General features: G+C 45.7%; 1 protein-coding gene across 1 annotated transcript in view; it reads right to left on the bottom strand.

Moving 5' to 3' along the window:
- Ptprn2 (protein tyrosine phosphatase receptor type N2) overlaps window positions 1-15,162 on the bottom strand; it is a 748,763-nt gene that overhangs the window by 382,201 nt on the left and 351,400 nt on the right. Inside the window, exons 9-10 of the mRNA XM_021179074.2 lie at window positions 13,066-13,451; window positions 6,742-6,828 (exon numbers count right to left, since the gene is read on the bottom strand). Of these exons, the coding sequence (XP_021034733.1) occupies window positions 6,742-6,828; window positions 13,066-13,451 (473 nt within the window). The remainder of the gene's footprint in view (window positions 1-6,741; window positions 6,829-13,065; window positions 13,452-15,162) is intronic.

Raw genomic sequence — 15,162 nt, 5'->3', positions numbered from 1 at the left:
GAGGGGAGCGGAGTGTGGGTCATCTCTGCTCTTCCCTGACCTATGCACCTTAGGAATCACCTATAGTCAATTACCATAGGGGCAGACCTCTAGAGGACCATTGGTTGACCTGACAATGCCCAATGCACCCCACAATAGGAGACCCTTGATGTGTGAACAGACTTGTATTTTCTGGGTCATGACTTCTGAGAGACCATCAACTGGCTGGCCAAGTTCACTTGCCAGGAGAAGTGATGTTATGAATGAACAGTAGAAAAAAAAAAAAAAAAAACCAAAGGGAGGAACTCACAAACTCTGGCCTAGGAAAGAAGGGATCTTCGACATATCTGAGTGGGCATTGCATTTGAAAATGCTGGGTAGAATATGGAAAGCTGAATTCTCGAGCCTTTACAAAACTCCCTCATTTAAAACTGCTACTAGCAAAATTAAACAGCCATGCATGCTCTTGCATGCAGGATGTATTTCAACATTTTATAAGCTCTTTTCTCTATTTAGACATAGTCTAGTGGCTCCTGAGCACAGTGCGATTCAGTGACTCCGATGGACACTTTACACATACTGATAGTCATTCATTCTCCTTCATGATCACAGACAGTGCTAACAAAGGATGGAAGGACTTTGTAGGATTTTAAGTGTAAGGCTATGCTTATTTTCCAGAAAATTCTCCTCCTTTTATTCAAAGCTTGTAAAACAAACCAGTCAATCTGCTACTAATGCCAGTGTTGGACACAACAGAACTGCTCAACTGAAGGCTACTTAGTCCTCTATCTCCAACTGTTAAAATAGTTTTTAACACTCTGTATAATATCAGTAAGAAAGCACATGGGTCTTCTAAGTGGTTGTGTGTCTATCCACAATGCTCCAGAACACCCTGAGTTCAGTCCGCACTCAGGCCTGCCATTCCATCAAGGAAGGAGCCAGCAAGCAAGTTCCTGATAAAAGCTTATTTTTCTTGTTATTTTAAACTATTTCCAAAGTAAACATGCTGTGAAAATCTATCTAGTAAGAGTTCCACCCAGGCCGGTGGGTCTAGAAGTCTTTCTCTCTTTTTTTTCATATCATGAAACACAAGATTGAGGTTTGCCAGGTAAATTTTAAGATCTTCCTTACACACAGTGGTAGCTGTCTTTATAGAGACTATACAGTCAGTTTAAAGAAAAGCCCAGATTCCCTTGACCTTCTAATCCAACAGAGTTTGAAGGTTACTGTTCTAATATTGACATTTTGTAGCTAAGAAGATATAAAGACCATTATTTTTCAGTGAATGAACTTTCTTGAAAGTTGTTTCAAAATAAAGAAAGCTTTCATTAGATTGTTGATTGAATTTTTGATAGCATATTTCCCTTAGTCTGATAGACCAACATGTGTTTCGTCTATTTGATAGCTTGATTTTGTGTGAGGTCCATATGATATGTGGATGGATGGATAGATTTATAGGTGGATAGATGGACAGATGAGCAGACGAACAGATGGTTGGATGGATGAACTAGTGGGTGGGTTGATAAGTGGGTTTTACTAACCTGAACCCAGCATGGAAAGGGAGGGCTCCCTCCCTCCCTTATAGTAATGACTTGGGGTACCATTGCATCAGCAGGCCCTGCTGTTAAGTCTCCTGTGAACTATCTCTCAAGATATCCTCAGCCACAGGACCAACCATGTCACCCAGGGACTACTCATTGCACGGGCTGTAGGGCATAGAGCTGGTGACAGCAGAGGGTGAAACTACATAGGCTTCTGAAAGTTTCCAGGTCTCACCTTGCCCTTCACTGGTAGGCTTGAGAGGGGCTGAGCTACTTTCTCCCTCTGGAGTTAATTTCCCATAGGTAGCTGCTTAGCCAGCATAGGAAATGCTAATGCCTTCAACCAAAGCAGTCTTCACTCATGACAGGGAACCATTGCTTTCCCATAATGACTTACAAATAAGCAACAGCTTATCCCTGCTACTGCCTGTTTAGTCTAAAGTCAGGACTAGGGCAGGGTGACACATTGTCTCAATGTCTTGGAGCTCTTCTAAGGAAAACATGAGTATTTGCTCCCATGATCAGCCCCTTGCAATCTTCTAATTGTCAAGGGGAACACTGATGACAGAGCCTGCACTCTGACCTAGGATGAAGAATTTGCAATGCTTAGCTTTTTTCCTCTCTACCTTCCTTGGATGACATTGCTGCATTGCTGTAGGTGTAGGTGAGCAGACTGTAGGTGCAAATGTTACCTATTTCCTGAGGTGTTCTTCCAATTCTGGCCCCCTGCTGAAGGCACTCTTTTAGAGGTACCTACCCATCTATTCCAGGCAGAATCCCTGGTGTTCATCTATTAGGCTACAGAAGCAACCCAGGGAGGTGAGAAACCTCTGTATTATCAAAAACTATTGAGACATAAGGTCAAGGCTGGGGACAAATAGTCAAGAAACTGAATTACAACTTCTAAAAGCCTGCAAACGTAAAGATTTCCTCCTGCTTAGAGGGTAACATGTCAGGGCACAGGCCAGGGAGAAGGGGTATGAGGTCTACACAAAGTGCTGGTATCTCCCTAGGAGACTCTTAAGACAATGCCCATAACTGTACCTCTGTCACTGTCCAAAACAAGCATACCGGTGATGAAAGAGAAATGATTCTTGAAAGATGAGGTCCATAAAGCCCAATCATAGCCTCAGGCTCTCAGTGGCCTAGACCACCTGGGCAAACTCAGGACTCTGTGCAACCTATCTCAGCCCAAGGCTCTGCAATGCTTGTCCAGGAACTGGCTAACCTCCAAGCACTCAGCTCCACCTCTCCTCAGCCTCGCTCATCCCATTTTTCCCACCTGAGTAGATGCTGTGGGGCAAAGCAGCATTCATCAGCCAGCCCGGGACAGCCATGATTAGTTATAAAATCATAACTGTGGTCGCTGTATGTCTGCTGGCATAATTACATCAGCATGCTAATGTCGTTTTAATGGTCTCTAATGATGTAATAAGAAATAATGGGATTTATTTGACAGCTACATAACCATTAACAAAACATATTAAGCATAACTAGCACTTCCATAAAAATGCAGATGATATCGGCAAGCACCATCCCACGTGTCCTGGATTTTCCATCTCTGAGACAATGAATGGCTCTGAGGATGAGCTCTTAGATGAGGCAATAACCAAGGCAGGTCATGCTAGCCATGAGCCCACCCTCCCGAGACACTGCTGAGGTCCAGTCGAAGTCTAAGTCAGTCCATGAACATGTGTCCATCGATGATGGGCCAGAGGGTTAAGGCATTGAGATACAGCTCCTTCATTCCAAAGAAAAGAGCTGGGAACACTGGCATGCACACACGCAGCACGCGAATACTAATGCAATGGCTGGGTGTAGCAGACTGCTGGGCGGGACTAAAGAAGACTCTGGAACCTGCTGGGATCTATGTTCAGCTAGAACTAGGATTAGGACAGCGAAGAGAAGGAGTACCCAGAGAAGACCACAGGGGACCCGAATTCCAGTGTTCTGCCTTTGAAAGGCGGGTTGTATGATGGTTCCACTCCTAGAAAGAAGGAACACATGTTTTCTGGGCAGGAAGGAGGACTGGCTAGTAAAATTCACAAAGAAGTCAGCTGGGGAAGCTCGGGATTTCCTCTCCGAGAGCCTGAGCCATTCCTGTGTTGGGTACAGGAAGGTTCTGTGGTGAACAGGAAGGTAGGAATGAGGCAAAGAAGCCTAGATAGGGACCAGGAGTAAGAGTATGGCAGTGGGGTAGTGACTTGGTCATCTCTGTGTTTGGTCCCTTGCACCAAGTGTCTTTGCCCCAGCACATCCTCTCTGTGTCTAGACCAATGGATAGTGGCCCTCCCTTCAAAAGTCACCAGGTATATTAATTACTACTTTCATTGCTGTAATAAGATACTTGAGAAAAGATGATTTTTGTCTTGTCTTAGATCTTGAGGATATAGTCCACTTTGGTGGGGAAACATAACAGAAAGAGTCCCGAGTAAATGACCAATTGTGTCCACAGTCAGAAAGCGGAATGAGACAAATGCTGGTACTCACCTCATTTTATTTTTTTTCTCTAACTCTTTAATTCAGTATGGGCTCCTAGGACATGAGATGATGCTACCAGCACTCAGGGCATATCTTCCCATCTCAGGAAGACCTCTCTGAGAACACCATCACAGTACACCCAGAGGTACATCTAAATACCCTCAAGTTGATAATGACAATGAATCTGGAAAGCAGGGAAAGACTCAGTTCAGCTGTGAGCCCAAAGGGGGAGTATAATGGCCGCCCATCCAACTTCAAGGGAGGAAGGCAGTCAGATACTGATGGAAAGAGGAAGACATTAGGTTTCTGGGTCTGGAAAAACTGCTCTGCAGCTTGGACAGCCACATTTGGCTCCCCTCAGAGTAAATCCTCTCATCTTACCTTAATAATTCCTAAAGTAGAGCTACAGAGACTTGAAAAGTAGCCCCCTCCAGCCTTGGGACATCTGCACTGCAAATCTTAGGGTGGCTCAGGAGGCCTGGCCTGCTGAGGGACTGTGTACTACCCGCTACACAATCCTGATGACCACATTCCTCCCTTGTGGCAGATGCCGACTCCTCTGGATTTTAAGATATGCCAGAACCAGTGGGGAAGAAAGGGTAGATAGGAGTATTCTGGGGAGCACAGTGCATGAGCCATCTCTCAGGAATTCCTGTGTAGTGGCCAGAGAGCCCTCCACCCATACTTCCCTCTACCATCTTACCCTGAGGATTAGATGGTTCTACTCCCAGATTCAGTGTCTGACATGCAGAGCCTCTAGAGGCAGGAGTGCAGATCTTGGAACAGCCCCACCAGCCTGCTCATTCTATCACCAGGTAAAGGGGACAAACAAGAGCAGCAGGGGCATCAGGGGCAGCATGCCTCTTCAAAACTCTAATTCCCTTGGCACACACTGGCTTCCACCTGTCATGTGCTACATGACCACCAAGAAGGGCTTTTTGTCAAAGAGAATGATGAGTTTTGGTGAACGCTCTGCCTGCCTAAATGTTTTGTACCAGAGAAAACTCGATGTGTTTGGGGGTGGGGTGGGGAGAAGGGAGCAGAGAATCTGTGCGCTGTGATTTTCTTTTTCCTGGTGATCTGAATGAGGTGGCCTGAGTTACAATTGCCACCTACAGAGGTTGGCCCACCCTACTGTGCTCCAACGACATCAGCTCTTCCTGACATCTACTGTTCCAGTCTCTCCTACAATGGGATCATCTTTAACCACAAAAGGACTTTCTCTTCATCGTAAAAGGGCTATGCCTAAATCTGATTAGACACCCTAGGCTGCAAAGAGCCCTTGCCTCATGTCCATCAAGTTTGGAGTAAGGAGTGTTGCTCTTTGAGTCATCTGTCACACAGACACTGGCGCATACCACTCAGCAGCCACTCAGCTGGAAACACATCCAACATGTGCCTGGCACCAAGAGACAGTCAGTGGATGAGAACGTACTAAAGAACAAGAGAACATGAACCTCAAGGAGAACACGGCCCTCACACTCCTCAGAAACACCAGAGCTGGGTCTTCCTGGCTCCCCTGAAGTTCTGAGCAGGGAGAAGAGTTGGATATTTCCAAGATTTATGATATTCACAATTCAGTGATTCAGTGAGAAAAGCTCAGCTAAACAGCTGGGAACAGAACCCATGTGCTGGTGCCCATCGCTGGACCCGTGAGCGTGTCAAGTCTTTACCTACTACTTTAAAAAAAAAAAAAAAAACCAACCTGGATTCCTTGTCATCTCTCCTATCCTGTCACAAATTGTATGGGACCCTTTGATGGTTGCCTCCCACCCGTCTCTGTGCTGTACTGTCCTCACCCTGCAGATACTGAGTGTGAAAGATCCTGGCCCATATGTAGACACTACCTTTATGCTGAGTAGGTATGTATATAACAATGCAATGAACATCCCAAAGTACAGGGAGTCTCTCTGTTTGGGTGTCTTTATGGAATGTTCTGGTACCAGGTAATTTGAGGCCTCCTCTTAGATGCCCCTTACAATCTACAGCAAGTAGTCAGATCTGAGGCAAGGACAATATAGAGACAAGCAATAGCTACTCCCTAGGACAGGCTGGGCCACAGTAGACACTACAATCCAGCCCCAGTATGTAACAGCCTGAAAGAACCAGGGCCGGTGTAATATGAACAGGTGCACCTATCCAATGCATACGAGAATAGGGACTCAGGCCAGCCTCTGCTTCCATCCTTATATCCCATTTTACATATCCCAGCCTCTCCCGATGGCATGCTTCACTTGCACCTAGCACCCTGCCCACTAACAGCATCAGCACAGCTGGTGTTCCTTCATACACAACACCCTATCCAGCATCCATAAACTGTGCAAGGCATGAACACACATTGGCTCTCACCAATGGGACAAGAATCTTGTTTGGACTATGGCTGATAGTCCAGTGCACAGACTTTCAAGACCGTGAGGCCAGTGTGGCATCTCTAGGGGCTGTCCTTAGAGCCTGGAACTTGCTCCAGATTCAAAGTGGTGCCAGCTGCAGTGGCCTCAGGAAGCTGGCCTCTACCACATCATTGCCAGGAGAGTAGGAATCTTGTAATTAAATGTAGATTTCGGCTGTATTTAAATAAGCTCCCAAAGCCCAGGGGAATTCTCCTTTCATTTCTGTTCTAAACAGCTCTTCTCTGATATAATTAACAACCCCAGGCATGCAGCTCACAGAACAATTTATGAGCTTTATACAATGTGAGGCAAGCAAGCACAAGACAGCAGGCCTGAAGTCCAGAACTTACTTGATATCTGCAAAGAAGCTGGAAGGTACCTGGAGGATGTGGGCAACTTGGTCCATCAGCTGCTTCCCCTTCTCTGGGCTTAGAGGGCTGGAGAAGAGAAAGAGGAATTCCATTACTAAAGCAGAACACCAAGTCTTAGGGGAGAAGACTCTCAGATCTTCGCTACCTTTTGCTATCAAACTTGGTCAGTCCTGGGGACTCATGGTTCCCCAACATGTGCCCTGATCCAAGGCCCTGCTATATTTCCTGCATTGGGGTGGTGACTATTGATCCACAACAGTACTCTGGTCTGGAAGAAGATGTTCCTCCCTCCTGGTGGGTGCCCTGATACTCTGACTGATCCCTTTGCTCTGGGATCTGTTCTGGGGTGTACTGTTTCCCTATGCATTCCAGCTCTGGGAGGGCCCTCAACCCTTGGCCAACTTGGGAGCTGCAGCCACTGGATGCTTGACCCACATTGGGAGATGTACTGCTCTTTGACACATGCTTTGCTTTGGGGTAACTACCCCCTATCTGTTGCACAAGCACAAACACAAGCTGCTCTGAAATGGCTGTTGCTCCCAGACAAAACATCTGATTCTCAAAGGGAGGGGATACTGCTGTCCAGTGCAGACCATTCCCCAATATGCACTCTGCTTGGGTGTCTTCCCCAGACAAGCCCCAGCTGTGTGGGAGAAGCTGCTCTCCTTGCACCCCACTCTTGAACTACTGCTTCCCAACACACACACACACACTCCTTTCTGTGTGGGATGCTCTCTGATGCAAGCCCTGCTTAGGGGCCTGCTGTGCTCTTCCGTGGCTTACGCTGGGACTTCTGCTCCAGGGACCAGGTGATTCCTCAGGCGTGATGAATCACCTGATTTTCCAGCAATCAGACAGACAATACGGTGCAAATGGAATTGTTAGGAAGTGTAATGGGCCCGTGATGCTGCCACAGGCTCATCTCAGCCTTCAATAAAAATATAATAAAGAGGTTGGGGGGTGGGGAGAAAAGGAGACAGAGGAGAGTGAGCAGGGAGCAGAGGCCGAAAATTTGATTGCTGGGTGGCATCAAGCACACAAAGGAAGCAGCCACATTACAGACTCATTTCTAAAGTGAATTATAATGCCAGGGGAAGGGCATTTAAACACCATAGGCCAGTCACACACATGCCATGTGAGCAGGCTTCAGTGGTAGGTAGAGATGTGTGCAGTAAAGGTTGCCATCTCAGGAGGATGCTGGGGCTGCAGGCTCCCCAGCAGGCCACCATAGGGGGAACAGCTTGATTGTGAAGCAGGAAGCAAGAACCCAGTGGGCTTGGAAGTTCTCAGAACCAACAACCATGGGCTCCAGAATTCTGTCTTACAGATCACAGCTGCCTGTGAAATCCTCTTAGTACCACTTCAGTGAAATCTTAATTCATATTGGAAGAGCAGAAAAAAGGTTTTTGGCCAGAGGAGCCTCTGCTGCATTTTCACCCAGCAGACACAGAAGGGATGGGATGACAATCTCTGCTCCCTGGGACTCATGTCACTACATGTGTGTTGGTGTCATCCCCACATACAATCGACTATCTGGAAACAGTCCTGTGCATTTAATTTGTTAAGAGGACTCACTGGTGTCTATTTAGGAAGGGAGAAATGACAGAGACCAGGGAACAATATGAAGACTTAGAAAGCTACTATAGCCAAGGTGCATCTAAGAGTACCAGCAGCTGAATATCTGCCTGGGGACCAATTCTCCCTTAGCCTAGGAGGAAAGAGAACCTGTCTGCCACTTCACCTTTGACTTTCAGCTTCCAGCACCATGAGAGGAAGAATACCTGTCATTCAAGCCTACAGTCTGTGATATTTTGTTGTGAAGGAAGATTCAGGGAGATATGGAAATGGATTTCGGAGAGACAGAGGAACTATTTTGGAAGGAGTTAGCTAAAGCCTGTTTCCAAAAGCCACAGCACAGCCGCATGGCATTGGATAGTAAGAAAGGCAGGGTCAGTGACAAGAAAGGTAGTCAGAGTATTAGGGGCCAATCATGAGCCTCCCAGGATGAACACAAGTGAGATAGGTATCATGTGGACTTCTTTAGGGACAAAGCCTGAGATGCAGGGGCCACACAGGTAATGATGACAGCCAAAAGAAGAGATATGGGGTTTGCAGGATTTCAAGGTTATGCTGAGTAACCTGATGGTTAACCAAAAACATGGAAGTGGAGAAGCCACAGGAATGTCAAGCCATGAGCTGGGTAGATCGTACCTAGGAATCTGGAGACTGGTAATCAAGTAGTCACTTAAGTCAGCTGAGGGAGGGTTGTTGAAGCTGCAGAGCTCAGGTTCTAGAGGTTCAAGAGCTCAAACAGGGCAGGAACTTGGGGGCAGGAGTTGATTCGAAGTCATGGAGGAAAACTGCTTACTAATGTACTCTTAAGCCCACGGGACCACCAACCCAGAGGTGGCAGCACTCATTGATCTAGACCCTCCTATATCAATCACCTGTCAAAAAATGCAGCACAGTTTTGCTCATGGGCCAGTCTGGCCAAGAATGTTCTCCACTGAGGTTCCTACTTCCCAGATGACTATAGTTTGTGTCAAATCGACATAAAAGCAGCCATCACAATTGTCCCCTTGTCAACTTGACACATAGACGCATGGAAGTGAAGCTGTAACTTTTCTTTCTTGCTCAGTCTCAAGATCTCACATTAATGTCAATATCACAAAATAAAACTTTCCAACTTTTAAAAGCCCCGTTGCTTTAAAAGGAGATTCGAACACTTAAAAAAACCAAAGTCTCTCTAAAGTCACATTTCTCTAAAATATCCGAAGTCTCTTTAAAAAGTCCAAAGTCTTTCAACTGTAGACTCCTATAAGATCAAGATGAGTTAGATTCCTTCTCACTCCAGGAGGTAAGAATCACTGCACAGTTACCCAGATCCAAGCAAAGTCCAACGGTGAAATCTCACTGTCAGAATTACAGAACCCATGATTTTCTAAGCTCCTAAGAGCTTACATGCAGCTCATCTCCTAGGCTCAAGCTCGCTTCCCTACACAGCTGCAGCTGTCCTTGGTGGTTAGAACATGCTACTGGCATCTTCCAAATGCTTAGGATCTCTGCATCTGAGCTACACTTTCATTAATAGCCTTCCAGGGGCTCTCTTCAGGAATTCTGATTCTTATCACATGCCAAGCCTCAACTTCTCTCCAAGACCACTTCAATACTTGGCCTTCAACTAAAACTGAAGTTATACTTTTGCCCGTGACCTCTCTCAGCCTCTCTCTTTTTTTTTTTCATTGTGTGAATTTTGAACTTTAATATTTTAAACTAAACTTTAAATAGTTTTTGAACATAACTATTATTTGACCCTCAGAATTTAAGCATGTAGCTTAGATTAGCAATAAAGATCCTAGAAGGGCCAGGCAGTGGTGGCACATGCCTTTAATCCCAGCACTTGGGAGGCAGAGGCAGGCGGATTTCTGAGTTCAAGGCCAGCCTAGTCAACAGAGTCTCAGCCTCTCTTTAGTGGCACATGCTACACAAGTGTCAAGCCCAACTGCTCTCCTTGGGCACTTCATGCCTTCAAAACAAGAGTCACTTGGATGACTCTCACACTGCCAAGTTCTGTCAGCATGAGGTATAACCTTGGCTCCCTGTAGACCACAGTTTCTATGTGCTGACTCTGAGGAACTTCCCCCCAAAGTCTTCATCTCAGTGATAGATACCAGTTCCTTCTTTTTCTGTTTTACTTGTTATTTATCTATTTTTTATTCACTTTACATCATGACTGTAGCCTCCCTCTCCTCACATACCCACTTTTCAGAGAAGGAGAAGCCTGCCAGGGGTGTCACTCCACCCTGGCACATTGAATCACTACAGAACTAAGCACACCCTCGCCCACTGAGGCCAAACAAGGAAGCCCAGCTAGGGGAAAGGGATCTAACAGCAGGCAACAGAGTCACAGACAGCCCCTGCTCCAATTGTTAGGGGACCCACATAAAGATCAAGCTGCACATCTGTTACAAATTTTTAGGGGGCCTAGGTCCAGGCCACACATGCTTTTTATTGGTGGTTTAATCTCTGTGAGCTCCCATTTGGGTCCAGATTAGTTAACTTTGTAGGTTTTGTTGGTTTTTTTGTTTGTTTGGTTTGGTTTTTTGTTTTTTTGTGTTGTTTTTTTGTTTGTTTGTTTGTTTGTTTGAAGTCCTTGACACCTCTAGCTCCCTCAAGTCTTTCCCTCACTCTTCTACAAGTCTCCCTGAGCTCAACCTAATGTTTGTCTATGCGTTTCTGCATCTGTTTCTGTCAGCCGATGGATAAAGTCTCTCAGAAGACAGTTGTTCTGGCCTCCTGACTGCAAAAACACAGATTATCATTAATAGTGTCAGGGTTAGCTCTTTCCCATCATGTGGGTCTCAAGTTTGGATAGTTATTGGTTGACCATTTCCTCAATCTCTGATCATCTTTGTCCCTGCATATCTCATAGGCAGAACAGATTTAGGGTTGAAGGTTTTGTGGATGTATTGGTATCCTGTTCCCTCCACTAGAGAGAAGCACTTAAAGAAATGTTTGGTGTTCTTAGTCATCAGGAAAATTCAAATCAAAATGACTCTGAGATTTCATCTGACACATGTCAGAATGGCTAAGATAAGACTCAAGTAATAACACATGCTGGCAAGGTTATGGAGCAAGGGGAACACTCCTCCATTGCTGGTGGTAGTGCAAACTCATACTTTGGAATCAATTTGACAGTCTCTCAGAAACTTGGGACTATTTCTTTCTCAAGGTCCAGCTATACCACTCCTGGGCATATACCCAAAAGATGCTCCACCATACCCCAAGGACACTTGCTCAACTATGCTCACAGCGGCTTTATTTGTAGTAGCCAGAAACCAAAAACAACCTAGATGTACCTCAACTAAAAAGCAGAGGAAGAAAGTGTGGTACTTTTATAAAAGGGAATTCTACTTACCTATTGAAAACATGATCATCATGAAATATGCAGGCCAATGGATGGAACGAGAAAAGATCGTTCTGAGTGAGGTAACCCAGACCCAGAAGGACATGTATAGTATGTACTCATAAGTGGATATTAGTCATAAACTACAGGATAACCTTGTTACAATCCACAGTCCCAAAGAAGCTAAATAACAGGGAGGATCCAAGGGGAGATGAGTGAATCTTACTCAGAAGGGGACATTGGAAGTAAATGGAGGGAGGGGGTTAGGAAGGGAACAGGACTGGGTATCAGGTGTGGGGAAAGGGGTCAGGAGAGGGCTGGGTGAGCTAATGGAAATTGGGGGTGGAGTATCTATGGGAGGATCCAGAGACCTGGGATGGGAGAGGTTTCCTTGGCTCCTCTAGCTGAGACTCCTAACAGCTGGGGATATGCAGACTAAAGTGGTCACCTCCTGTAACCAGACAGAAATACCAGTGGAGGGAGCTGGTTCCTTCTTAATCACAGCTGATTCTTCAGTGCCAGCTGACCAGAATAGATTGCCCCAGAAAAGCAATGGTTTCATTTTAGTGGTTTAGTCTCTTATTAATCACAGCTAATTGTTCATATCCAGTTGACAAGAACCACAAATTCTTAAATATCACACACTGGCTCTGATAGAGATATTGCTCCCCCCTGAAACTTCATAAACCAGGATTTCATTGTCTTCATCTCTTTTAGTACTCCTGTTTTCCAACTTCCCATAGAGCAGCCCATTATACTGTAATCACTCAATTTTCCAGTTCAAAATTCTATAGTCCTTCCACAATTCTCCCCAAAACATCATGGTCAAGTCTGACACATCAATACCCCACTCCTGGTACCAATTTCTATCTTAGTTGGGGCATCTATTGCTATGATAATGGACCATGACTAGAATCAACTTGGAAAGGAAAGAGTTTATTCCCCTTATACGTCCACATACTAGTCCATCATTAGGGGAAGTCAGGGCATGAACCTGAAGGCAAAAGCTGTTGCAGAGACCAAGGAGGAGATGGCTTATTGGCTTGCTCAATCTGATTTCTTATAACACAGAATACCAGCCCTGAGTGTGGACATTCCCTAGAGAGAGTAACCCGGGACAGATCTTGCTACCCTACCCATGGTTGTCCTCTGCAGATGGTTCTGAACAGCAGGGATACAGGGTAGTCAAGAGAAGCAGACAACATTCATATAGCTTGTCATGGTTACTGCCTTCAATACTGGCCCTGAAGCTGACGCTAAGTTCAAAAGCCAAGGAGGGCGCTCCTGGCTGATTAGCCTCCTGCACACACTTGGACCCATTTCCATGCTTCCATGAGGTACTTCCACCCTCCAGGGTCTCAGGGTTCCAGGAGAGAGAAGGCAGAGCCACCACTCACTTGTTTCCTGTGAGGATGTATCCCTGCTGTTCCTCCTCAGAAGGCTGCACTTCCAGCTGTAGGCCTCCACTAGGGGGTCCCTGTGCTGCCAATTTGAGGCTTTCTTCATCCTCCCATACCTCTGGAGCTCGGTTTTGGAATTGATCCTCAAGCCTCCTGGGCTGGGGGTCTGAGTTTGGTTTCCTTTCAAATAGATCTTTGGAGTAAGTCCGGCTCCTCACATGCTCCACCCCAGCAGTCTCCTCTTCTGAAGACAAGACCTCCTCTGGCTGCTCTGACTTCTTCATCTCTTCTCTGGAGGATTTTTCTAGAAGGGGACCTTCAGGTAAGAGAGGAGACCCATAGTCCTTCAAGAGGTCCCCAAGCTGGAAGCTCAGACGGTTGATCTAACAAAGAAGAGAAGAAACACCCATAAGATGACATGTAAGAGGGGACTGCCAATACACAGTTCAGAAGTAATGTCACGTGGCGGAATGACAATAGGCTGCTCTGAAGGGGAATATGCGAGAAAGGAGAGCAGTATCTGCAGAACCATATCTAGAGAAGACATGAGTCAGAGTCACTTCATGCCGCTCTCTCCTACTCCTCCACCCTCCCTCGCACACCTTTCTGGAGAAATTTGATTTTTTATAGGATGTATACCCTTAGCATCTCCAGTTTTAAAGATTATCACATGGGGTCAAGACCCCTCTAGGAGCAATGAACACCTAAGTACTGTCACAAATCTTAGTCATTTGCCTCTGTTGAGCTCTCCCACATACAAAGACATTGTAAGAGATACTTTGTATGTGTGAATTCAGTTTTTAAATAAACTCTGGGAGTTTGTGACCATCCATAACTCCCATTTCACAGACAGGGAAAACTGTGGCAGAAGCTAACCTTGGACTGAGCCCATTGTGGGGACATGTTCTCATTCTAGGGACATTCTGGTCCAGGTAAAGATGACACTTCCCAGCCTGACCCCACTTTCTTCATATCAGGTGACAGCTTGGGCACACACTGGCATCTTCAGGAGGATGCTATGATTGTGGCTCATGGTTATGAACTGAGAACTTGTTTGTCCTAAACAAGCCTCATTTCATCATTGCCCACATTCCTACCTCTGCTTCATATACTCAGCCTTGGAGAAGCTGGACATAAAATGATCACAGAAGAGATCAGCAGTTCCAGACTTGAAATAGTGTCTAACCCCTGTCAAAGGTGATGTTTCAATGAGGACAAGACCTCCAGGGTGTGACTCGTGATGTGTACAGAAGCAAAAGCCCTTACCAGTCTAGTGGAGTAGTTTTACCTGTGCAATTATATTTCTGATTTTACACTAGACCAGAACTGGGTGTGTGTGATTTCTTTTATAACTTACTTCACCAAATAAATATATTGAAGAAATAAATAGCTGTGAGGAAAATCACTCCCTCTCGACTAGAAGTTATGAGTTTTCCTTTTGAATATGTGAATATAATAGTTTGATAAAGGCATTTACTCCAATTTTGATTTGCAACAATACAAGGCAGTTGGTTAGCCACGAGGGGCTTCTGAAAGACAGAGGATAAAGATGGAGGGATCTCATACGAGGGAAAGGTGTCACTAAATAGAGAGCTAGGAGAACCCAACACTCAAAGCAATAGAAGAAGTCAGCATAACACATGGAATATAGAAGAGCCAAAGCTCAACAAGGGCATGGGGAGGCCTTGGTAGAGGCAAGGAGGCCATGAGGGGAGTCTGATGGTTTTACTAAGTTCAGGTCTAGGGTGAATTCTGAGACTGCAACCATGAGGACTGCGGGCCCTGGGTGGCTTGCATTCTACTCCAAATCCAGAAACCGTTTCTTGACCCACTTTCTCCATCACCACTCAGGTGGAAGTCCCACTGTGGCTGTGATTTCAATTTGCTGGCATTCCCTGCTGGCATTCATTAGGCACCGATCCACAAGCAAGCAAAATGACACAAGCAGGTTTTATGGAACCACATGGCATCACTGCCACCTGAGCAGATTTTCTGCTGCCTTAAAACTTAGAGACCACAGTATTCAAGTAAGAACCCACCCACCCCCATCTAATAAAGCTATTGGGTATTGCTGACAGGCAGTATATAGGTGTT

This window comes from Mus caroli, chromosome 12 (genome assembly GCF_900094665.2).
Source record: "Mus caroli chromosome 12, CAROLI_EIJ_v1.1, whole genome shotgun sequence".
NCBI lineage: Eukaryota > Metazoa > Chordata > Mammalia > Rodentia > Muridae > Mus > Mus caroli.
This window is presented reverse-complemented; position numbering and strand designations above follow the sequence as displayed.